The sequence below is a fragment of the Rhinolophus hipposideros genome (assembly GCF_964194185.1).
Source record: "Rhinolophus hipposideros genome assembly, chromosome: 14".
In the NCBI taxonomy this organism is placed as follows: domain Eukaryota; kingdom Metazoa; phylum Chordata; class Mammalia; order Chiroptera; family Rhinolophidae; genus Rhinolophus; species Rhinolophus hipposideros.
This window is the reverse complement of record NC_138060.1, coordinates 31,006,077-31,031,916: the sequence shown is the minus strand read 5'-3', so window position 1 is coordinate 31,031,916 and position 25,840 is coordinate 31,006,077. Positions and strand designations below refer to the sequence as shown.

The 25,840-nt window shown below is 48.1% G+C and overlaps 1 protein-coding gene across 9 annotated transcripts in view; it reads left to right on the top strand.

The window, feature by feature from the left end:
• The window catches only part of MRAS (muscle RAS oncogene homolog), a 51,841-nt gene extending 26,450 nt beyond the window's left edge, over positions 1–25,391 (top strand). For 4 of the 9 annotated variants that reach the window (XM_081072325.1, XM_081072324.1, XM_081072328.1 and 1 more), the window contains 4 exons: positions 17,465–17,618; positions 19,060–19,159; positions 23,042–23,121; positions 24,494–25,391. In XM_081072325.1, the coding sequence (XP_080928451.1) occupies positions 17,465–17,618; positions 19,060–19,159; positions 23,042–23,121; positions 24,494–24,593 (434 nt within the window). In that variant the 3' untranslated portion in view covers positions 24,594–25,391. Of the gene's footprint in view, positions 1–10,808; positions 10,872–16,815; positions 16,881–17,464; positions 17,619–19,059; positions 19,160–23,041; positions 23,122–24,493 lie in introns of those variants that run through there. The other 5 variants (XM_081072322.1, XM_081072321.1, XM_081072323.1 and 2 more) reach the window with 3 other exon arrangements.
• Positions 25,392–25,840: the final 449 nt, after the last annotated feature.

The following is a 25,840-nucleotide window of genomic DNA, read 5'->3' as shown; positions in this document are numbered from 1 at the left end:
TCCAGTGTCTTGAAAACCATTGTTTTCCATATTTTGTCTGGTTTTGGTTGGTGTAGGTGAAAAGGTAAATCTGGACCTTGTTCCTCCATCTTGGCCAGAACCAGAACCATATCATCACTTAAAAAAAAATACAACTTTGTGTGTATACTAAAAGCCACTGAATTTTAAACTGAATTTTAAAATGAAAAACACTTTGAAAGGGTGAATATTATGGTATTTGAGTTATATCTTAATTTTACAAGGCATCATCCTTCAGGGGCTTGTCTGCAGCCCTGGAACTTTGAACAATAACATCAGGTATCAAGTATGTTCCCACCTCAGGGACTTTGATTTGGTGTTCTCTCTGTCTAGAATGTTATTAATGCAGAAATACATTCTCACTTCATTTGGGTCTCCACTCAAATGCCACCTTATCTAAGAGGTCTTCCCTGAGCAAACCACCTACACTAGTACCCACCCCACCCCTGTCATTCCTGTCCCCCAGCCCAACTCTTTTTCTTTATTTTACCTTTTACTGTTGAACATATATTTATATTTGTTTAATCCATCTACTTGTTCGTTTATTTGTCACTCTCCAATAAAATATAAATATATGACAGCAGGGACCTTATTTATTGCTATGTTCTCAGCACCTAGACTACTGCTTGGCTCATAGTAAATCCCCAGTAAATCTTTGTGGAATGAATGAATGATGAATAAATGAATGAATGAATCCTGAACAATATATGTGCAGTTACAGGTTTGATATGCTAGCTGTATTTTTCTACCGTACATTAAAATAAATATATATAACTATTAAAATTAAAAATTTACATGTATGAACGTTCTAAAATCATCTCATACATCACGCGTTTGAATATATACTTTGGGATATACTGAGTTAAAGGAATATAAACAGTTTTCTTTACTGCAGGACTTTAAAGAAGCTTCAATATCTATGAACATACATTGGAAGCGTACTTGTAAACCACATTGTCTTTAGGATTTCCTAAAAGGACGATTTCTTGCACCTCATTCTGGGCAATTTCCACAGAGTACATTCTGAAAAACATTGCATAATGCATATGAGAGAGTCACACCATGCCTGATATGTAGTCGGAGCTCAGTAAATATTATTTCCCTCTACAGCCATATAAACTTTTCAAACTTTTTAAAAAGTAACTTTAGGTATTAGATTCATTTCTGAGGGGAAGAAAGTTTTCCTCAAGGGTGGTTTTGAGAAAGATTTTATGATAACATTTACAACAGTAACAGCAGCGAGAAGGAGCCCTACTGTGTAAGTGTGAATTTGCAAAGCCTGTATTCTGAAGCTCCTAAGCTTCCCCGAGGTGCCACTCCTTGGATCCTTTAGTCACAAGGGGCAGGTTTGATTTAGAGCATTGCCTACCCAGGACTGCCTCAGGGGCAGATCTGAGATTCCCACTCTATTAGGTCTTGTATTAAGAAAACGAAGGCTTAAAACATTACAGCTAAATATTAGTTAGTCTGGCATTTAAAAGGGTGTCCCATATTTGGGGAACTTTAATCAAAGGCAGGCTGGTTTAGGCTCCAGTGTAACTCTGCCACCTTCTGGGGCTGAGCCCTTTGGGGTAGTTTGCAGCCCTGGGATGGACAGGATTTTCCCTGGGCAAGCCCCTGAAGTCCTGCTTCCTTAGCAGCCACACCATGGTGGGCAGGAGGGAGGTGCTAAGCAAGGGTTTCCTTCCAAGTGCTCTGAATACTGGGTTTCTCTTCTTCCAACTCAGAAAGAACAGAAACATGGCAGCATGACAGTGGTAACGATGGTGACAATGATGATGAAGAGGAGAATGATAATTATGATGACAGTACTGATATTCATTGGGCAATAACGGTGCGGAAGGCCCATGCTAAGCACTTTGCATGTGCTCTTTTAATTCTTACAAACCCTGTTGTGGTCGCCTCTGTTGTCAGCTCCATTTGTAGATGGAGAAAAGAAAGCACAGATCCACACAGCTAGCAATGGTTTGAACGCCCCTTTGTCTCCTGTACTGTCAGCCTGTCCATCTTTTCCCACCACACACAGCTGCTCCCTGAGCCTCTGGGAATGAGGGTTGAAATGTGGGGTTGGCTGGGGAGATGGGGGTGTGGCTTGGATTGTCAGGGTTAGCAGACACACTCACTTGCCCTTCTTCCTCCTTGCCCCAGGCCCTTCAGAGGGCCAGGTGCTCCAGTCCTGATTCCAGTCTCAGATCAGAGATTCAGAAGCTCGCTGGGGAAGCCTCCTCTGTGGTTTCCACACAGGATTCTCACAGCCTCTGGGAGAATTTCAAACCTGGTGCTTGTTTTCTTTCAAGGCCTCATTGTCCTTGACCTCCCAGAATCTGAGAGGCAGGAGATGGCTGACCTCAGGGGCCAGCAGCCAGGCTTTCCAGTGCCTGTGGGCCCCCCAAGCCTGCTGGAGTTCTTTCCCACTGGGACTTGGGATCCTTATCTCACCTTTCATTGTTAAGGGCCCGACTTTGGGAACATATCACCACCGTCAGGTACCTCACCTCTGCTGTGGGCTTGTGTCAGCATGCCCATCTCCCGGCTCTCCAGCCCTCTCTTCTGGTCTCTGACTTTTGAGCCCACCTTGCTTTGGCTTTCAGCTGTGTGACTCACCATACCCCAGTTCTCAGGTTTGATGAATCAGGAAGACCCGAGCCTCAGCAGAGTCCTGGAGGGGTGTGTGTGTGCGCTCATTGTGAAATAAACATAAAACATTCATAAAATTTACCATCTTAGTCATTTTTAAGTGTACAGTGTGGCATTAAATACATTCTCACTGTTCTTCAACCCCACCACCCTCCATCTCCATAACTTTTTCATTTTCCCCAACGGAAACTTCCTGCCCATTAAATAATAACTCCCCCTCCCCTATTCCCCAGCCCCGGCAACCATCATTCACTTCCTGTCTCTATGAATTTGTCTGCTCTAGGTACCTTCTGTAAGTGGAATCATAACATATTTGTCCTTTTGTGAATGGCTTATTTCACTCAGCACAATGACGTTAAGTTTCATCATGTTGTGATATGTGCCACAATTTTCTTCCTTTTTAAGACTGAACAATATTCCACTGTATGTGTATACCACATTTTATTTATCCATTCATCCAGCAGTGGACACTCGGCTTATTTGCACCTTTTGGCTATTGTGAATGATGCTGCTATGCATGTGGGTGTACAGATACCTGTTCCACTCCCTGCTTTCAATTGCTTTGTCTTGGAGTCCTGTGTGCCTATTTTTTCTGTTAGGTTGGGGCTGGAAGGTGCCTGAGCTCTGTGGTGTCAGCCCCCTCACTTTACACCTGAGGAAACTGTGGTGCAGGTGGAGAAGGGACTGGCCTATGGTCAGACCTAGCTAGAGGCAGAGCCAGGTCGAGGGCCTCTTGACTCTGCCAAGCAGGCTCTCCATCCTGCCATGCTGCCTCCTACATTGGCCCAAGTCTCAAGCCTGCATAATAGGATGTTGATCAAATCCTCTGCCCGCTTATAATAAGCATAGGTGTTTTCGGGCCTCCCACTCACGTGGCCCCCAGCCCCACCCTGTGCCCAGCCAGCCTCTGGAATCTTGCACCTTTCTTGCATCAACAGAGAAAGCAGTGAACCTGGAGTCTCCAGACACCCCATCCCACCTTGGGGCTCTTGGGCCCAGCTCTGTAGCCACTCTGTCCCCTATATGCCAAGCAGGGGCTCAGTCTTTACAGAGAGCAAAAGCCCTGGCTCTTCTCCTGCACCCTCAGAAGCTGGGACGTTTCCACCCTGGCTTCTTCCCAAACCTCAGACACAAGTGCTGTTGTCTTCTCGGAGGGGCCTGGACCTGGCTTTTCCCTGAACACTTGAATCCACATTCTTTCTGGGGAGGGGAAAGGGAGAAGGACATTGGAAGGTCAGGGAGAGGAAAAGGAACATTTATTGAGAGTTTTTTTCTGATCTAAGGGCTTTACACGGTGGGCTTGTATGCTCAGCAGCCCTTAGGTCAACTTCAGAGGAGGCATTTCTCTATGGCCCCCACTAAGCGTGGGGTTCAGGCAGAGCTGGCCTGCCCTTCTACCCATGCTCCCCTTTTCCTGCCGGCAGTGATGTGGGAGGGATTTTCCTCTTTTCCTTTATAAGGGAACATGGCTGCTGGCCTGAGATGATGAAATCCAGCCCTGTAGGCCTCTGCTTGACCCTTTATCCTGGTCCCATCAGCCATCGCTGCTTGAATGCTTTCAGGAACATGGAGCTCACCGATTTCCAAGGTGCCTGGTGCAGCGCTGGTAGAAAGCCCTTCTAGACATTGAAGCCAGGTCTGCCTCCCAAGCCCTCTTTCACTGTTGCTCCTTCTGTCTTCCCAGCAGTATTAGTAATTACTGCTGACCAGGCTGTATCTGAAGGCCAGACCCAGTGCTAAGGGCTTTACAAGGATTGTTTTATTTCATGCTTGTAACAAGCTGCTCGATTGAAATGAGTATCTCCACTTTACAGGTGAGCACAGCTGCTCTTCAGCCAAGATGCACCAGTACTACCGTATTTCCCCGAAAATAAGACCTAGCTGGACCATCAGCTCTGAGTCTTCTGAAGCAAAAATTAATGTAAGACCAGATCTTACTTTAATATAATATATTATATATATTATAATAATATAATATAATATAATATAATATAATATAATATAATATAATATAATAATATAAATAATATAATACTGGGTCTTATATTAATTTTTACTCCAAAAGATGCCTTAGAGCGGATGGTCCGGCTAGGTCTTATTTTCGGGGAAACACGGTGCTGTATTAGTTGATAAAATAGTGAGCTATTTCCATACCAGTGGAAGTTGCTGCTGCCACTACTGCCTTATGTTCCCTCTGATTGGTCAGGCCCCTGCAGGTGAGGGAACTAAGACACAGGGGAAGTAACAAGTCCAAGGTCACACGACTGATCAGAGCCCCGTTTCCTCTGACCCCAAAGCCAAGGATCTTAATCTTGCTCTGTGCTCACCTCAGCCCCACTGGGCAGCCTGGGAGCCGAGGGACCCACTATCAGCCAGTGACCTAGAGTCAGCTCAACAAGGCAGAGTGATGATGGTACAGCAAGGACCCTCCCCCTTCAAAATGACAGCATAGCCTGGGGTCATTCTAAGCTTGTCAGGTGGTTTTCCTCTTACATTGCTGACAGTCAGGTCCTGTACTCCTGCAGTTAATTTGAGGTTTTGCTCTGATTTCAGAACACCGTGATGATTGCTATTAGAAGTCATGTGACCAGTTTGGGCTGAGTGCACCAGCCCGACAGGTTTGAGATCTCACCTGTCTGTCCTTGTGTTGGGTGATGCCACCAGCGCCAGGCCCAGTTGTAGCCATTGTCAGCCTGTTGTCCCCATGCCCCAGCTCTGCGTGCCTGGGGGCTCCCCTTTCTCTTGGACAGACAGCACCTGGACAGACAGCCTCATGGGTGGGGTCTCTGTCCCACTGGGATATGCCCTCACAGTCATTGCAAAGACTAAATGAAACATTATAAATTGTAAGCTCCCTGAGGAGAAACGTTGTCCACCATTGTACCTCTGATATCAGCCTGCAGCTGGCACCTGTTAGGTGCTTGGTTTTTGTTTATTGAGTGAGGGAGAGAATAAGGCACTGTGTGAGGAGCTCAGCACATAGTAAGCCTCAGCAGATGTGGTTGTTGCTGTGATTGTTCTCTTATGATTTGTGTTACTGTTCATGAGGGTGCTTGGTGCTTTCAAGAATAGGCCCTATCACATGTGCTGAGGAGGGGCCACCAACCCATCTGCCTGCACCTGGGGAGGTTCAGGAATGAGGCTTGAGTGTCTGACTTGGAGCTACCACCTCTCTCTACTCCTCTCTACAGCCATTACCTCCAGTGATGTATGGATTGGCCCCTGAGTCCTATGGGTGCGTTCACCTTGAGTGAGTTCACTAATTCATTCAACAAATACTTCCGGGGACCTGCTGTGCGCCTGGCCCTCTTTTGGGCTCTGAAGATGCCCCAGTTGGCAAAGTAAAGTTCCTGCTTCATGAAGCTTATGTGAAAATGGGGTAGACAGAGCATAAACAAATATGCAATGTGTCAGGTGGTGATGAATGCTATGAAGGAAAATAATAAGCAAGGTAGGGGAAATAGATGGTGAGGAGAGGGTTGCTATCTTATGTAGGCTGGCCAGGGAAGGCCTTCCTGATAAGGTGATGTTGGAGCAAAAACCTGAAGGAGAAAGTTGTGCCTGTACCTAGGGGAAGCGAATCTTAGACAGAGAAGGTATCATGTGCAAAGGTCCTGAGGCAGGTCTGTGCCTGGCCTGTTTGGGAACTAGCTAGGAGGCCAGGCTGCAGAGCAAGTGAGAGGGAAGCTAATAGGAGAGGTCAGAGAGAGAGCTGGAGGGCACTGATCTTCTAGGGCCTTGTAGGGAAATAAGCCAGTGGAGGGTTTTGAGCAGAGAAGGGATATGGTCTGACTGATGTTTTAAAGTCCCACTCTGGCTGTGGTGTGGAGAATAGACTGTAGGGGAACCAGGGCAGAATAAAGAAGTCCAGTTAAGAGGCTCCTGATGGTAGAATAGGGCAGTGGGGAAAGAGGAGTGAGAAGGAGTTAGATTCTGGATGTATTTTAAGGAGGAAACAACAGGATTTGTTGATGTGGTATATGGATGGGTGGGGGTAAAGAGGAAAGAGTCTTCGGCCTGTACAACTAGTGCAATAGAGCTATGTTTATCAAGATTAGAGAGACTGGTGGGAAGCAAGTTTTGGGGGGAAATCAAGAGTCTAATTTTGGACATGTTAAATCTGAGACGCCTTTCACACATAGAAATAGAAGTCAAACCGGCAGCTGGATGTCTGAGTCAGGAGTAAGGGGAGGCATGTAGGCTTGAGATTGAAATTTTGGAATTGACATGTAAAGCCATGAAATGAGAGGTCACAGCGGAAGCAAATGTGGTTAGAGAAGGGGTCCCAGGACTGAGCATGAGGACCCACCAGTGTTGAGAAGGTGATTGGGGGACAGAGAAGGATCAGTAGGGTCCCGCAGTAGGGAAAGACTGAGAGAGTGACATCCCAAGGCCAAGTGAAGAAGACTCTTCCAAAAGAGGGGAACCATGAACTGCATCCAGTGCCGGCAAGTGGTCCAGTGGGATGAGCACTGAAAGTGCCCACTGGATTTAGTGACATGGAGGTCACTGGCGACTTGACAAGATCAATTTTGATAGAGTAGTGGGAATGTGAGTCTGATTATAGTGGGTTCAGAAGGGATTGGCGGGGAGAAGAGCGGGCCGTGGGAATAGACAAGTCAGAGAGTGTGGCTGTAGAGAGGAATAGAGGAATGGACAGCGGCTAGAAGGAGCTGTGAGGTCAAGGGGAGCGTGTTTTTATTTGTATTTTTTTGGCTCTATGTTATTTTTGTTTGATTTTTTTAAGGTGAGAGAAATCACAGCATATTTACATACTGATGGAAATGAAGCAATAGGGATAAAAATGGATAATATGTAGGAGACAGAGGGGACAATAGCTGACAGGGGACAGCATCTAGTGCCCAGCAGGAGGGGATGGTCTTGGGTAGGAGCAGGAGTAGGTCATGTCCTGGAGTGACGGCAAGCAGAGCATGTGTTTCAGAGAGAGGGAGGTGGGGTTTCTTTTCCCATACAGTTTTTAGATTGAGATGTAATTTACATGTAAAATTTCCCCTTTTAAAATGTATAATTCAGTGGTTTTTAGTAAATACACAAAGTTGTGCAATCACGAATTGCTGATTGGTTCACAAATCAGCAGTGATTAGAATCAACACTACCTAATTTCCTCAACATTTTCATGACCTCCCCCCACAAAAATTCATACCCATTAGCAGTCATTCTCATTCCCTCTACCCCCAGTCCCTGAAACCACTAACCTGTTTCCCATCTTTATGGATTTGCCTATTCTGGGTATTTCATATAAACAGAATCATTTGGTACGTGGCCTTTTGTCACTTAGCATACGGTTTTCAAGATTCATATGTATTGTAGCATGCATCAGAATTTCATTCCTTTTTATGTGTGAATAATATTCTGGTATATGGGTACACCACGTTTTATCCTTCCATCAGTTGATGGACATTTGGGTTCTTTCCACTGTTTGGCTGTTCTGAATATTGCTGCTCTGAACACTGAGGTACAAGCTTTTGTGTGGACATGTGTTTTCCTCTGGGGTCTAGCCCTAGGAGTGGAATTGCTGGGTCATAGGATAAGTCTGTGTTTAACATTTTGGGTAACTAACGAACTGTTTTCTAAAGTGGCTACACCATTTCACCTTCTCAACAGCAGTGTTTGTGTGAGGCCTCCGCCGTCTCCGAGGTGGGTTGGATTGGGGTTGGAAGCATGTGAGGTTTAGTTCATGATTTTCTCTGTTTCAGACCTCAGCTGGGAGTGGAGGTGTGTGGAGAGAGGAGGCAGTGGGAAATGGTGACCGCAGGAGGGGGAGAGCAGTGGGATAGGAATGTGTTTAGAATTGTTGCATGCTCTAAAGGCCCTGTATGTGGGTGCTCAGGTCTATAAAGGGAGCCAAGCCAGTACAGCTATGAGTCCTCTCCCCTCAGCCATGTATAACTGCCCGGGCAGGCGTGAAGTAGGTGCAGGGTAACCACGGGGATGGGGACGCGGCTGTAGGAAGCATAGGCTCCAGGCCTTTGTCTTCCATCTCTGCAAACTTCAGGCCTTCTGTCCTCACCCCTCCTTTTAGACCTGTTCCTCTTCACAGGCCTTGGGGTGCTGCTGCTGGCTCCCCATTCAAAGACGGGCGGGTGCCAGGAGCTCAGCAAGGCTTGGACACAAACAGGCTTGGCTTCCAGTCATGCCTCTTGTGCTCATTAGCAGTAAGAACCTGAGCACGTGGGTCACTAACCTTGCCCTGCCTCAGTTTCCTCATCTGTAAAATACTGGCCTCCCAGAATAGTTATGAGGTGGATCTCATGAAAACATATCCCGAGACCCTCTCATCTGCTCCCGCAGCTGTGCCCCCTGGGGCAGGTGGCCAGTACTCCTCTCCTGATTGTCTTCTGAAGTCAGGTTGGCAGGTTGGGACCACTGCCAGAGGGAATCTTCCCTCCTCGCCAGGGAGCCGGTCCCACCTGCCACAGGATTTTTAGCTTCCACTCCTTCGAGAGTCCCAGGAGGCCTGGCTTTCCATGGCCTGCCCGCACCTTGAAGAAGAAGAAAGCAGCCTTTTTTCTGGGAACAGTGCATGGTCGATGCAGCCAGCCCTTCTGCCTGGCACCCAGCCTAGTCCATTCACACTCTTATCCAGAAAGCCGAGCACAAGTTACAGTGGTGAAGAGCCCTCATCACTGCTGACGCTCCATGAGGTGGCAGCATTACTTCACTGAAGTCTTTTCCTAGGAAGGACCCAGGCTTCCCCACCTGAGTTCCCCGTAAAATGGACACAACCTCTCTGCCCCCCATGTGGGTCTGCGGATTAGAGACGTAGACAACAGCAAGCATGGTCCTTGGGGGCATGTTGTCTCTAGAAATTATCATCTCTATTGTTTTATATCCAGAACTCTTACTGCACCCTGAAGAGTGTGTAAGAGAAGTTAAAGAGTCCGTTATTAGGGATTTCTCTTAACGCTGGTGGGGGCTGTTTGAACACAATAACCACACTTCGTATAGTATTCATGTAATTTGTCCAGTCATCCTACAGGTATTTGAGCTCTCATTGGGTGCTGAAGCTTTTGGGGGACCCAGATCAAGGAAAGCTGGCTCTGCCCTTTGGGGCTCCACCCATGGCTGGTCACTGAGCCAGGACTTGGAAGTTGCGATGGCACACACAGTAGGAAGGGCTCAGAGACTGAGGTCACCGGCTGGGCCCTCAGGAGAGGCGGTAGACAGACTGCGGCTAATTGGAGGGCACTCTCGTGAGAGGTCATGGATTGGGCAAAAGCTTGGAATCGAGACACAGCCTGGCCGGTTCTGGGTGGCCATACCCACACCCTCTGGTTGAAGAAAGAAGACTGGCCTGGCTGGGGCAGTTGGGGGCACTGGAGTGCCTGCCTTCACAGCATGTAGCCTTGAGCAGATCCCTCTAACTCCCTTGGCCTCAGTTTTCTCATCTGTACTAGGGTCCAGTTGTACCTTCTTTCCACCTCCGTGAGGAGGGCTGAGAGGGCGAGGGTGTAAAACCCTAGCACAGTGCATGCTACCAGCAGGAATACTGGGTGGGACCACTTTTAGCCCAAGCACTTGGACTGTACCCTCCATGCCAGGGTTTGCTTCCCTCTGGATGCCCTGGAGAAGGAGGGCTGGGGAGGAGAAAAGGAAGGGAGAGCAAGAAGGACAGAGAATGAGAGAAGAAAGGGAAAGGGGAGGAGGAAGAGAGGAGGGCTCAGTAGGGACCCAGGCTGGTGCCCCCTCCACCTTCCTGGGGCTCCATGCCACACTCGCAGGTTGGGCTGAGCTTCTGAAATCCCCAAGACCCAACGGCAGCCCCAGGATTTACACTTAAATCTCTTCAGCAACAATGCTGGCCCCAACCTTTGGGTGGGAGGACTGGGGCAGGCCAGACAGGCCCACGCAACCCCCTCTATCTGCAGAGTCTGTTACACTTTTCCCTCTCTCTCTCTCTCTCTCTCTCTCTCTCTCTCTCTGTCTCTCTCTGTCTCTCTCTCTCTCTCTCTCTCTGTCACACACACACACACACACACACACACACACACACACACACACACACGCAGAAGACCTCTTCTCCCACCTCGACTAATCCTTTCCGTCTCCCAGGGGCTCCTACCTTCATGACATCAGGGGGAACACAGGCAGAATCATAATTTCTTAGAAGCTTAGCTGCCCGTTGTCTTTAGCCTCCCCCAGGAAGTCTTGGAGGCAGAGCTGCTGACAAGCGGCCCGTGACCAGCCATTGCCAGGTATATGTGTGTGGAGGGGAGGGCTGGACAAGGGATGGGACCCCTCACCAGACTACGCCCGGCTCGGCTCCCTCCTCCTCCTCCCTGGTTATACCTGCCCTCCCAGAGCCCAAAGTTTGGAGTCTCCAAGGTGCCCTCAACTTTCCTCTCCTCGGTTCCTACAGGTCTTCCCTGTGTTCTCTGTCCTCAGTGTCCCCACTAATCCTTTCCTCTCCGTCTCAAACACCTACATGCGCGTATGCCCTGGTCGCCGCTGCCCAGGTCCCTCCTGCACATCCCCCAGGCCTTTCTGCCTCCAGGGCCCTCCTCTCTGGCCGCCAAACTCAGACTCCTCTGACTGTCCCTCTCCCCTCTCTGCACCTTCAGTAGCTCCCCAGTGCCCACAGAGTCTAGGACCCCGGGTCCCCAGCCTCTGGTCTCCCTGTTTCCTCTTTCCCCGTCCCGTTCGCTGTCACAACCTTCGACCCCAGCACCCCAGCCTCCTCACGACCCTCTTCTTTCCAGGCTCCAGGCCCTGGCTCCTGCTGTTTCTCTGCCTGGAAGACCTTTCCCAGGCCCCATCTGTTTATGTCAAATTCTATTCTTTCTTCAAGCGCAGGATTAAATGTCCTGTCTTTCTGAAACCTTCCACCATCCCCCGGTTTCCCTAGATCTGCCACAGGATGTATCACGTGCTATTCCACACTGTTATTATTTTTCTTTAAGTATCGGTCCGACTGACCTCTACGTTCCTTCATAGACTGATGCGTCTTAGTCTTTAACCGCCCAAAGTACCAAGCAGAGTGGTTGGCATAGAGTAGTATTTAGAAAATAATTGGCAAACGTGTGACTAAATCACCTCATAGGGTCCCACATGCAGGTTGCTTCTGCCCCCCAAAGTGCTACGGGCCTTGCAGTCACCACACACCCGTATGCTATCCCTGTCCAGTTTCAGGATTATGCTGGGCTCTTACAATGAGCTGGAAAATTCCTATATTTTCTGTGCTCGGGAACAATTTTAAGATTACAAGAATAGCTTTGTGCTATTCGGGGGATAAGTTTTCTCTTTAATTTCATCGATAATTTTTGTCCTATTCAGATTTTACATATTTTCTTAAATCATCCTTTCATCAAGAATTGAAACTTTATTGCTATAAAACGGTATACAGTTTTCTCATAGTTAAGTATATATCTATATCCATAGCCTAGGCCTTTTCTCTTTGCAAATGCTTATTTGTCTATTTTTCTCTGATAAGGATTGCTAAAAGTTTGTGTTTGTGTGTTTTTTTCTAATTGGTCCTTTCAACGAGTCAGCTTTTTATTTTTAGAGAGTAATACTTTTTCCTTCCTCCCATTTTCTTAATTTCTACTTTGAAGATAATTTCTTCTTTCTTTGGTTTTATTGTATTTTTCCTTTTCTAGCCTCTTGATTTAAATGCTTATTTAATTTTCAGTGTTTCTTGTTTTCTGAAGTGCATTTAAAGCTATAATTTTCTCTGAATATCACATTGGCCTTAAATCAGAGGTTTTATTACTGCTTCTTGTTCAATTCTAAATTGTTTGTAATTTCTAGTTTGTTTTTCTCTTTAAATGGAGAGTTATAGAGCAATATAGCCTTTTAAATTTTCACGTGGATAGATTTTTTTCATACTTACATTTCTGTTAATTTCTGATCTTATTGCCGTATAGGCAAAAGATGGTTCATATGATTTCTGCTTTCTGGAATTTGTTGAAATTTTTATTTATGGCCTAACATATGGCCAATTCTTATGATGATTTCATGTGCTTTTAAAAATACTTATTTCCTCTTTGAGTGTAAAGTTTGTTTTCTCTGTTTCTTGTCCACTTGTTTCTCTATCTCTAAGAGAAGCCTGTTCAGTTCTCCCACAATGATTATGAGGTTTGTCAATTCCTGTTTTTAAAAATCATTTTTTATATATATTTTTTTAGGCAACATTCTTCGATGCTTATGATTTGTGACTTTGGCACTTCTTGACACTCATACCTTTTCCCATTATAAATTCTGTGGTTTGTACTGTTTGATGCTTTGGCCTTAAATTCTGTTTGTGGATGCATGTGGCTGGCATATTCTATTTTATTCTTTCATTTTTTAATCTTTCTGTGTCATTTTGTATTACTAGACAAATGGATTTTTTTGGATTAAATATTTGCCTTTTTTGAGGTAATAATTTGCATATAACATTTTATTAGTTTCAGTTGTACAACAATGGCCAACAGGTGCATGAAAAGATGCTCAACATCACTAATCATCAAGGAAATGCAAATCAAAACCACAATGAGATATCACATCACACCTGTTAGAATGGCTGTTATAAAGACAAGCAATAATAAGTGTTGATGAGGATGTGGAGAAAAGGGAACCCTTGTGCCCTGTTGGTGGGAATGTAAACTGGTGCCGCCACTGTGGAAAACAATATGGAGGTTCCTCAAGAAATTAAAAATAGAACTACCATATGATCCAGCAATTCCACTTCTGGGTATTTACACAAAGAAAAGGAAAACCCTAATTCAAAAAAAATATACACACCCCATTACAGCGTTATTTACAGTAGCCAAGACATGGCAACAACCTAATTGTCCATCAATGGTAAATGGATAAAGAAAATGTGATATATATATATATATATATATATATATATATATAATGGAATATTACTCAGCCATAAAAAGAATGAAATCTTGCCATTTGCAACAACATGGATGGGTCTTGAGGGCATTAAGTGAAATAAGTCAGACACAGAAGGACAAATACCATATGATCTCACTTACATATGGAACCTAAAAAGAACAAAAGGAAATTAAAAAAACCTGAGCTCATAGATACACAGTATCTGTTTTTAACAGGTAAATTTAACCCATTTGCTTTTGTCGTTGTTAGTCACAGATTTATTTCTGCCCTCTTACTTCACGTATACTGTTTTAACTTTCTTATTTTTGTTTAGTTTCTTTTTGATTTTCATTGGATTGGTTCCATTTACTTTGTTCTGTTTTTCTTTCCTCTATTGATTGGGAAGTTTTGAGTTTTATTTCTGTGTACATATGTACATGTGTATATGTATACTTACGTTCTTTCTATCAGCATCCGGATGTAATCTTATCTTTAGCCTCTTCACAAATGAGTCAGGAACTAGTAGTCATTTTCTTTTTCTCAGCCCCCACCGTCACGTGTGGATCATCATAGATTATAGTTGCAAATTGTCATTCATTTTCTTCCCATTGTATAACAATATTTAAACTTAACTCTTAGGCTTTGCTGTTTGCTTTATATAAACCATTGTTTATAATACTCACCTTTCTCTTTTATGGATCCATGTTTCACTTTTCTGGAGTATATCCTCCAGGAACTCTTTTAGAAAGCATGGGTCATAGAATTTCTAAGACCTTAAATGTTTGAAATGACTATTTTTGCTTTCCAGAGGTCCATTTTGATATTCAGCTCCCTACCGAGTTGTTGTTGTTTTATTCTGAATGATCCTATTTTTCAGTATCCTTGGTCTCTAGTTTTTGTTTTGGATAATACACACAAAATCTGTGAGTATATTAATTACAATATTACCTTACTATCTTCTCCTGTTCAATACAGGCCTTCTCATCCCCACTTCAGCCAAATCCACGCCAGTGCATCTGTTTTGTTGATTGCAGTTCCGAGTGGGATTTATTTAGGAAAAAGGGCTCCATTCCCTCCACGTGAAGGTGCAGTTTTCCTACCTCCTCCCCGGGAAACACTGGAGAAACTGCCTCAGTTTCCACACTGGTCCTCAGCTGCAGATCCCATTTTCTTAGCCTGTCCATTTTATGTCCAGATCAAATAATTCTAGGATTATTTCAGAGCTGGAAGGACCTGGAGTTCCAGGAGCCCTGCCCCTCTGTCATACGTGAGGAGAACAAAGCAAGAGTAACCCTGTCTGGAGCACGTTGCAGGTCCTGTATCCACCAAGCCTGGCCCCTCTGTCACGCTGAGTGACTCCGGAGGAGGCGCAGGGCTGATGACAGGCTGTGGGACAAGATCACTTTCTCGGGCACGATGTACAGGTGCCAGCTTGAGGAGATTGGATTCCTGGGTGCCCTGATAACTCGTCCTGTGGCTTTCCTTGCCACCTGTACACTGGCACCTCCCACGTCTGTCACTCCTGCCCCTCTTCTCAGTTTCTGACTTAAGTCTTCAAATGCCTACTTGAAGTCCCACCTAGGGGTCTGGGAGGTTCTGAAGCCTGTGTCAAGAACTGAGCACCCCCCAAACCCTGTTTTTCACTCAGTCTTCCCCACCTCAGTATATGACACCATCATTTATTTCTCATTCATTCAGTGACTCATCAGCCATTGTCTTCAGTGTCGTTCTCGCTCATCCCCCACCCACATCCCCACATTTTCCTCCAGAGAGCCCTGCTCCTCTTGGCTCTGTCTTAGAATCGGGCCACTTCTCACTGCATCCACCCTCGCCTTCCTTATTTGACCCTCCATCATGTCTCGCTTGGATTATTGCACTAACCTCCTACCTAGTGCCCCTGCTTCTTCTACTCTTGGTCTGTGATTTCCCAGCAACCAGGGCACAGATGTCCTACAGATCATGTGACTCTTTTGTCCAGATTCTCCAGTGGCCCCCGTCTTGCTTAGCATGAAGTAAGCCTTACCCCAGGGCAGCAGGGTGCCAGACCTGCCCTCACCTCCTATCCTCTGCTCACCCTTCCCTCCGCTCCCCCAGGCCATCAGGCCTGTCCTTGCACACCTCTCCTCCCTGTGTTCCCTCTGCCCGGGATGCTCTCCCTCTAGGTGTGGGGGTCATTTAGTCACCTGCTCAGATATCACCTCCTGAGAGATGCCCTCCTTCCCTATCCAAAACGACACCAACTTCTGCCAGTTACCTCCAACTGGCTAATTGTTTCTCATAGTATGTACTCATCTCCACGAGAAAGTATCAATTCATTTGTTCATCTGTCTTTCTACTAGATTATAAGTCCCAGGGGAGCAAGGATTTTGCCTCATTCAGCCTGTATCCATAGTGCCTAGAACACTGCCTAGCACATAGTAGTAGGCTCTCAAATATTTCCTAAATCAATAAATGGATGAGCAAAATGGATAGAGTTCACATTTACTTATTCATTCAGCTACTATTTTGGGTACAGTTTGTGCCAGGCTCTAGATAGACAGACTCACACAGACCAGATCCCTGCCTCTGGGAGCTGACAGTTCAGCTGCAGGCAGATTAAATAGGCAACAAGAACAATGCCAAGAGGGTCCGTATTGGGGTGAGAGAGGCATGGGGGCTCAGGCAGCATGATGCTGTGGGTTACAGTCAGCCACCAAGGAAAGGGGAGTGGGGGGTTGGGGTTTTGGGGGAAAAGGAGTCCAGGCCCAGAGGTGGGGAGAGCTCCCCAGGTGGGGATAACAGGCTCACAGCAGACCCTCATGAAGGACTTCTTCGTGCCAGATACAGCATCCAGAGCCTTAGTATATTAACTCGAAACAGCCTGATCCCCATTTTAGGAAACAGAGACAAGCACAGAGAAGTGACCTTCCCAGGGTCACACTCTGGGAATGAGGAGCCAGACTCAGCCCAGAATCTGGCTCCAAATCTGTAACCAGCCACTCCATTGCCTCCAGGGAGGGAAATTTGGGTCTGGTCAGAGAAGAAGGTGAGCTGGGAGAATGGGGGGAGAATAGGGAGAGGCTAGCCGCTGAGTAGATGCCTCCCATGACGCCGAGGAGTTCCGACTTCATGCCATCCATAAGGCCTTTGGCACAGCCTGAGGGGGTCAGGCTTGCACTTTGAAAGTGAGACCCCCACCCCTCCACCCCAGCGGTGCCTGTGACTTCTCTGACACAGGCAGGGGCAAATATTTTCTCTCAGAAGGAGAGCAGGCACCAGGGGTCCATGGGGTAGGAGGGTGAGAGGGGTGGATGGGTTGGGGGTGGGGAGAGCCTTTGCTGAAATGGTTCTCCCCAGCTTCCTGCTCCTGCTTCCAGCCCCAGCTCCTCCTCCCACCACCTTGGAACAGCCCCATCTAGGAGGTGAGTGACCCTGGCTCTCAAGGGTCATTCCTTCCCCTTTGCCTTCCTGGCCTCTGTCCACACAGGGGCTGAGGAGGCTTCCTAACCCAGATGGCCTCTTCAGAGCTTCCCCCAGACATGTCCACAAATGAGCTCTCCTCCCTAGGGGCTGCAAGGTAGAGGTACTGTCTCCATTTACAAAGGAGGAAAGGAGGCTCAGGGAGTCAGTCAGGTAACTTCCCCAAGAATCAGTTTGGAAGGGCTGCAGCAGGGACCCACGCTCAGGCCCGGGCGCTCACTAGAGGGACTTGGAAGGAGAGTTGATCACAGACTTTATGAGGCTTTTCTGGAGACTGAGAATTAAGCCCCACCGGGAGCACTGTGGGTTGGAATCAGTGGGCCCACAAATGAGTCACTCAGAGCCTCACACTGAGGTGTCGAGGCCCCACCGGGACCTTCACAGCACAGCCCAGGGAGCATGTGCGGCTCTCATGGGGACAGTTCAGACTGAGCCACAGAGGGGACAGAAGCAGCTTGGGGGTCTGTAGGCCTCAGGGGCTCCAGGGTGGGGGTGACAGCCCCTGACTGGCCCCGTCCCATCCCAGTTCTGGACACGGCCGGGCAGGAGGAGTTCAGTGCCATGCGGGAGCAGTACATGCGCACAGGGGACGGCTTCCTTATCGTCTACTCAGTCACAGACAAGGCCAGCTTCGAGCACGTGGACCGCTTCCATCAGCTCATCCTGCGTGTCAAGGACAGGTGAGCACAGCCAGGCCAGGAACCTCCCTGGCTCCTGGTTCACAGAAGGCTCTGTCTGTCTGTCTCTCTCAATCTCTTTCTCTCAGATTTTTCAGGTGAAAGCGGAAGCTCAGAGGGGCAGAGCTGAATTCAGACCTTGGGCCCTCTGACTCCTACCCTAGTTCTTTCTATGGGGTTCAGTGACTTCCAGGGCCTCAAAGGGTCACCTCCCTCCCATCTCTCCTAAAATGTCCCCATGGGTGAAGCAAGGAATCATAAGTAACATCTTTGTCTTTCAGCCCCAATTTAAGCAAATTTTTGTTAAAAGTAAAAAGTGAATTTTCTCTCCAGTATATGCTATAAATGGTTAAAATTCATTTGTCTATGAGAGTTAACAATCACCTAATTAAAGGCTCATGTTTTTTCCTTAGCATTATATGGAGTATTTAAGTAATTTGGAGTCTGTTTTAAGCCTAGCTGTTCTTTTCAGTTAATTGGATCTTAAAGAAGCAATATAAAGGAAGTAAAAGGACAAACTAATAGGAAAACAGCAAGCTTTGAGCAAATCTCAATAAATTAAAAAAATCCAGTTAACATCTATTCCAAAGGTCAAGTGTTAACAACTTTACAAGGTAAAGGGATACCCCCCCACACACACATACACCTCCAAGAAAGAAATGTGGGGCCTCAGACACCTCAGTGTGAGGCTCTGACTGACTCCCTCCCCCCCGCCCGACTATAAGAATCTCAAAAGAGAAAACATAAATGACTCAGATGTGGGAAAATATTCAACCTTCTCGCTAATCAAAGAAGTACAAGGAGAAATAACAAAGTACCAGTTTTCACCTGTCCAGTGAAAATTTCCTTAATGAAAACAGCCAATGCTGACGGAGATGCTGTGAGCCTAGCATTGCGTTCATTTTGGGACAGCAGTATGGCCACATGTGTCAGTGGGAACCTTTAAGGTACAGGCCTCCTGATCCCACCCTTCCTGTCTGCAGTGCCGTCCTGATTTTGCAGCTGCCATTTAGTCAGTGCCAACTATATGCCAGACCCTGGCCCTGGCACTCTTCACATGTAATTGCTGGGGCCCACAGCAACCCTGAGTCGTCGTACATCAGGGTGACCGAGATATGGGAGGAAGCAGGTCTGGAAACCGAGCCCCTGGCCCAGCAGTTCACCTCTCCTCCACCAGGGCCCTCACTGACAGTGCTGAGCCAGGGGGTTCTCTGAAGGGCCCTCGCTCACCTTGCAACAGGCCTAAGACTTCAAACCAAGACAGCCAGCAGCCAGCCTCCATGCCCCTTCCCATTCCTGGAGATGTGGAGAAAAGGACTCTTAAGTTAGCCCCAGGCCACTGGGGAGGCACTGTGCGTTGTGTTATGTGTGAGGTGTGGCTGTATTGCCTTCACTAGGGGCGAGGACAGCGAGACCTCATGAACTGCTCTTCTTTATTTCCCAGGGAATCATTCCCCATGATCCTCGTGGCCAACAAAGTCGATTTGATGCATTTGAGGAAAATTACCAGGGAGCAAGGAAAAGAAATGGCGACCAAACACAATGTAGGTTGTGTGTGTGTGTGTGTGTGTGTGTGTGTGTGTGTGTGTGTGTGTGTCTGCAGTCTTGGTCTGTGGGAATGGAACTCAGGCCTCCTAGATAGTGGGCACCTGCAATGTAGGATGTTTTGTGAAACAAGACAACAGACCAGAGAGAAAGCACCCTCTTGCCAGTCAGTCGTATCTCCTCTGAGGGGAGAAGGTACCTTCACAGTGGTGCAAGCTGTGGCATAGAGGCCACCTCCTGGCCCCTGACACAGCAGATTCATCGCTGGGCTGCGCAGAGGACTGGCTTCTGTCCCCTTCTCCGAGCCAGCCTCCTGATTATGCTCAGAATCGTTGGAGCAGCTGCCATTCACTGAGCCCTGCCTTGTGGAGTCCTCCGCCCTGGGAAACAACTCCTTGCCTCATGGTGCTTCCTTCTAGTGACAGGAGGCAGACAGGAAACAAAGCAAGTTATAGTGTCAGAAGGTGACATGAGCTGTGGAAAAAAAGTAAATCAGGGAAGGGGGTCAGGAATGTAGGGTGGAGGGGGTGCTTTTCCAAATAAGGTGGTCAAGCAAGGCCTTACTGGGAAGGGTACATATTTATGAGGACTTACAGGAGGTGAGGGAAAGATGTCAGGGGAAAGAATGTTCCAGCAGAGGGAATAAGTGTAGAGGCCCGGGGGCGGTAGTTTGAGGAACAGCAAAGAGGCCAGCGTAGCTAGAGCAGAAGCAGTAGGAGGCTGAGCAGTAGGAGTGAGGTCAAAGAGGCCTCCAGGAGTTTTACTGAGCGTGAGAGGGGAAACCTTTGGAGGGCTGAGTGAGGAGTGACGTGGGCTGACTGATAGCTGAATGGCTTTTCTCTGGTGGCCGTGTTGAGAATGGTCTGCAGGGACAAGGGTGGGAGCAGGGAGACCAGTTAGGGGCTGCTGTACTGACCCAGGTGCAGGTGGATGGGGACCCGTGTCCTGCTCGTGAAGGTAACGACAAGTGGTTGGATTCTGGATGTATTTCTAAGAGAGCCAACAAGATGTGTTCACAGACTGGGTGTGGGATGACAGAGAAAGAAAGGAATCGAGGGTGATTCCAAAGCTTGGGACATGAGCCACTTTCAGACGGGGGTTCCAGTAACTGGGCAGCGGAAGAGTCTGGGAGCAAGTGTGTGGGGAGATGAGGGGCTTGGTTTTCGTGTGTGGGGAGATGAGGAGCCAAGGAGATAATCCAGTGGAGACGTCAAGACAGCAGTCACTTATACCAGTCTAGAGGCCAGTAGTGGAAATCAGCAGCGTGCAGATAGAATTTAAAATCATGAACCCACCAGGGTAGGTGTACATAGGGGAGGGGCCTCGGGATTGAGGCTGGGGACAGGTCAGTGCTGTGATGTGGGGAGATGAGGAGGACGCAGGAGGAAGGACTGAGCAGTGACGACCAGTGTGGGGTGTCATGGAGCCAGGAAAAGGAAATTCCTCAAGGAGGAGGAAGCATCAGCCAAGCTGCTCAGAAGTAGATGGGGCCTAAGAACTACCACTGGGTTTAGCATTACACACAGGCCTCCTGCCTGGCCCAGCAGCCTAACCAGGAGAGGCCCACGGAGCCATTTCCACCTCACGGCCTTGGGCTGTATAGAATCATCCGAAGAGGACTTGCTAAGGGCTTTCACAAACACTTTCTCACTCCCTCCCAGCAGCCTCGGGTGCATGAGTGGAGAGGGGCGCAGGGTGCTGCGAGGGCAGCACTAGCCCAGTTCTGCAAATAAAAGTGAATGAGACACAGGAGGTTAGGTGGCTTCCAGGGGCGTCACGCTACTGTGTAGTGCCCCACCCCCAGCCCCACTGGAACCCAGGTCACCAGTCTCTCAGTCGATGCTTCTTCTATAGCCAATACTGCCACCTCATTTATTATTTGACCAAATACTCTGCAAGCTGCTGTCGACAACATCCTGATTTTAGAGCTCATAAGGCAAGTTGCTCCCTAACCGACCAAGGCAGGTTGCCTCCATCCAATGCAGGGAGATGGCATTTCCCAGCCCTTTGGTGGAGTCAAATGCTATATTGTTTGCTGCAGGGTTCCCCTTGGTTTAAGTCTTGTTGTTACCGAAATCCTAGAATTCTAAGAACTCAGATAAAGCACATTGGCATTTCTTCAGTGGTAGAGGCAGGACCCCCAGGAAGAAGGTGGAGGATGTCTGGGGACCTGGGGGATACTATAACTCATGTCCTTCTGAGCAGTGCATAGAACGGCAGGAGAGGTCTGAGGCCCTGGAACCCAGGCCTTACTGAGCTGGCAGGATCATAGGACATGAAGGACCCAGCTAGTTCCTGGCCCCAGGCGCACGTGCCTTCCCAGTTCCCCTCTGGGTGTGCACAGGGAAGCATGTAGTCCTGGCCTCACAAGGTCACACAGGACTCTGGTCACATCTGCCTCATCTGGAAGAGGCTCCAAAGCTGATCTCAGAACCCGCACCAGTCCAGCAGAGACCAGGCAGGAAATGGGGCATGCGACTGGTCAAACCTGGATTCTCTACTGTGTGGCCTTGGGCAAGTACGTCACCACTTCAAGCTCAGTTTCCCCAGCTGCTTACCTCAGAGGATTAACGTGAAGAGTAAGGGCAGTCAGGGCTGTGAAGACCTTAGAGGCCAAACAGCCCACAATCATCTCGATGAACAGCCTATCATCTGATAGTCTGCAGTGGAGGGCAGTTTCCTTTCAGGGTCATCGCAGGCTCAGATATCTGTTGAATGAGTATTTCAGAGGCCCGAACCCTGCCCCTTGTGCTTTGCCCGTTGTGTTTGGTCAGCTCCAACAAGTCCCCTGCTTGAAGCCACACCAACACGCGAACATCTGACTTCTCATGATAACAACTGGTGGGAAGACCCCTTATGATGTGTTCTGAGCAATGTTTACAACAGACTCCTCTAAAATAACAACTTACTGTTCCCCACCCCCCAGTGCATTTAAAGTATTGATCATTTTTATTGTATTCACTGTGCTTTTCTTCTTCAAATGTGTTATTATGAAATGGCTTAATTTTGTAATGAGGAAAAAGTTGTAAAAAATACCAAGTTCTTCAGTCCGGTCATAACTGGCTTACCTCTGTCTCGTCTAGGGAGTTGTGTGAATCCCACACGATCTCCACCCATGGGGTCCCTACTTTGCAGGGTCTCTGTTATAAGAAGACGAGAGCACAGGACCGTGTTCTGACCTCGTGGAGCATTTGTTCTCTTCCCTATGCGTCTTGGTGTGGACACGGCCCCCACCCACCCTACAGGGTCACCTTTGCCGCATCTCCCCATGTGCTGCTGCTGCCTTTCAGCCTGGTGATGATTACTGGGCGTTGAAAGTAAAGACACAAGCCTTCTGTAATCACAGCTGAGCTCGGAGGTTGTGGATGTAGACCAAACAGGAGCTGGGCCGGGCAGGCTTGTTGTGGGTGGGGGGCACAGACTGGCCAGGGGACACCAAGGTGCAAAGTCCTGCCCATGGCCCAGCGTTGCCTCAGCCTTTCCCACCGGAGTCCCCTCTGGAGGAACTGGAAAGAGGGGCAGAAATCCCCCCAAAGTAAAGAAATGGACTTCAGAAAGAAAAATGAGTAGAATCAGAACATATTTTAGTTTGATAAATGAAAGTCTTCAAGTATGTAAAAAGATCCTTTTAATTCTATTTTTAGGGAGCTATTTAATATCTCTGTGACTAGAGAACAAGAGGGAATTGGAAAAGCTGTCAGTAAAACTTTCCAACCTTAAAAAGCGAGAAGCCACCCAGGGGACATGGGTTGTTGGAGCCACGGCTCTGTGGGGGCTTTAAAAGCATAGGGCTCCTCAGGGTCTCTGAGAATTTGCATTTTTACGGAACAAGGCTTTGTGGATCTCAGTGGCACTTTTACCAAGTGAGCTTTGCTTTCCAGATTCCGTACATAGAAACCAGTGCCAAGGACCCACCTCTCAACGTCGACAAAGCTTTCCATGACCTGGTTAGAGTAATCAGGTGAGCACTGCCTCCCTAGAAAGGGACCCTCTGCACCACGATGGGCAGTGGGAGCGCTGGGGGAACACAGCCCCTCGATCCGAGGCCAAGGCTGCATGCTCCTGGGCCTGTTTTTGGATTTCTTATACCTCCATTCATTTCTTTCCCTTGCCCTTCCTGCCTACCTTTGCTGGCCCTACTACCTGTGAGTGAAGCCCATCATTAGCTAAAGGGAAGTGCCTTCCTGCTGGAGGCAGCAGCTCAGCCTCCCCTCAGTTTTGCCGCTTGGCCTCCCTGAGGCAGCCCCCTCCGCCCTGCCCTTGGTGTTCGCCTAACATGGCAGCTGTCAACACGGTAAAAAGGAGGTCCCTCTCCTCTTCCGTGCTCTGACGCCAGAGTGTCCTTTGACATTTTACCTGAACAAACAACATTCTGATTCCCAGGCTCAAATTTCAGAGGCACTGCACGTGCTCCTTTCCAGACCCCACACGCTGTCAGTCTCCAGGGCTTGTCGGAAGTCCCGATCAGCAGTCTCCTGTGTATTCCTTTGCATTGTCAGCATTCAGACCTTCATCGCCTCATGCTTAGATGACTGAGACAGCGTCTTGGCTGGTCTCCCTGTCACCCACCTTTCCCATTTCCCAAGTCTTCCACATACAGCGCAGCCTAACCCGTGGTTCTCAACACCATGCATTTAGTGTGTTGCGTTACGCTGGGGAGCTGTAGGGCTGCTGGTTAGTTATGAAATCACATACAGGGCGCTTTCAGGGTCCTTCCTGCCCCCACAGAACACACACCCAGACAGGCACACACACATGTACGCTCAACAGACTCCTTTTCTCATTATTCCCCAACATGGCCTGTGACGTTGCGGCCTTCGCCTCACGCTGCACCTGGCAGTTCTGCACTCTTGAAGTTATTTTCTTGTGGGCAGTTTGCCTCCAGTTAGGATATGCTATCCCCAGGAAGTGGTAAGGTCTTAATTACAGACCTGTAATTCCAAGGGCAGGTTTTTGACATAGGAAAAATGAACAGAAAACATGTAAAAAGCTTTTGTACTCAGTTGACCTGTCATTTTATTTACAATCGGAAACATGGAAATAGAGGCCAACGCTCTATAACACTTAACGTGGCTTACGATGTAAATGAATGTAGTTGCAGCATCGTGGCAGGAATTCTCACCAGCAGCATGATAGGTCGTGCACTGCCCTCTCGCCCTCCCCGCTTGCCTCAGAGAGGCTGCCCAGGCGAGGCCCCCCTCCCGCATCTGGGACAGCAGCGTCTGCACCCCCCCAAGCCTCCCTGCCTCAGTCACAAGGGCAGGGGAGGAGAGAGGCAGGGAGAAGCAGAGCCCATTCTGACTTTGCTTTTCTGCCTTTTATTGTTTCAAAAGGCAACAGATTCCGGAAAAAAGCCAGAAGAAGAAGAAGAAAACCAAATGGCGGGGAGACCGGGCCACTGGCACCCACAGACTGCAGTGCGTGATATTGTGACGGTGAACTGGCCAGCCCTCGGCACCCCCACCGCCTGACCTCACTGAAAACCATTTCTAACCATGACCCTGGACCCAAGGACTTGGCACAGGAAGGGAGAAAGGGAGGGTGGGCAAGGTGGAAATAAGGTCTGGCTTTGCTGAAAGGGCGCAGGCTTTCCCATGTCTCATCAGACACAAGGAAGCAACGCTCAAGAGAAGTAGCCTCCAAGACCCCCGTGTTGTCAGCCCGGTTCCTCCCGCTCTCCTGGTGGCTGTATTGTTTGTTTGAGCTGCATAGTGTTGGTTTGGTGTGGACGTGTATATCCACGTGCAGAGAGCAAAACAAGCCATGATCAAGCTCCCCCCTCATCTCCAGTCCATGGCGTCTGAGCTCGGGTGTCTTTTGTAGAGTTTTAAATTATTTTAGTGATTGTAATTGCATCATAGGGGTCTGTGCCCACTGCCTGGTGAAGTTTCAACGCTTCAGCAGACCTCTCTGATAACATGTCTGGAATATTGTGGTGGTGGTGGTTGTTTTTCACCTGATCTCCCCAGCAGTGCCAAAACTCAGCTCAACACGAAGGTAGAGTGACTGAGCAATGGGAAGTTAATGAGGACGGTTGCTGGAGGCCTCCAGAGAAACAGCCCCTGCTCATGGCCTATAATCTAGAGAGGAGAGAGCTGTGTTTACCTGGATGGTTTTATTACAGATATTAGGAAACAATTGTATTTTGCTGAGGGGAGAGGCTGGAGTGAGCATGTCAGTTCTAAAAGGGGTTTTCATTATCCTGGAAAGGTATAAACTAAAGTAAGCAGACTGGCTTTGCCGAAGTGTTCATTTCTTTTCAGACCATGTGGGTTCAGTTCTGTTCTTCCCTGCTGGGTGAGAGGAATTCCACACATCACCTGGGCGGCCTGGTACCTCCCTGAAACAGACACACTGACACAGGCATGTATGTTTCTCCACGTCAGAGTAAGCTGCTGGGAATGCCATCGGGACATTCTAGTTCGTGCTGAGTCTTAACCAAAAGTAATCCAATACTGTCATTCCTAAAACCGCACCAAGACCGAAGCCATCTTCCCTGAGTCAACGGATGACCACTTCGTAAGCACAGCAAAGGGACAACCCCCTTAAGCATTTGCAAATTGAGCATTAGGTTGCCTTTCCGGCGCACACTTTTATTAACCTCTCGGATTAAAGGAGAAAGGAAGGTTGGGGTGATGCCATGGCTCTCATACTCCAGTTTCTACTGGGGGACAGTCCCC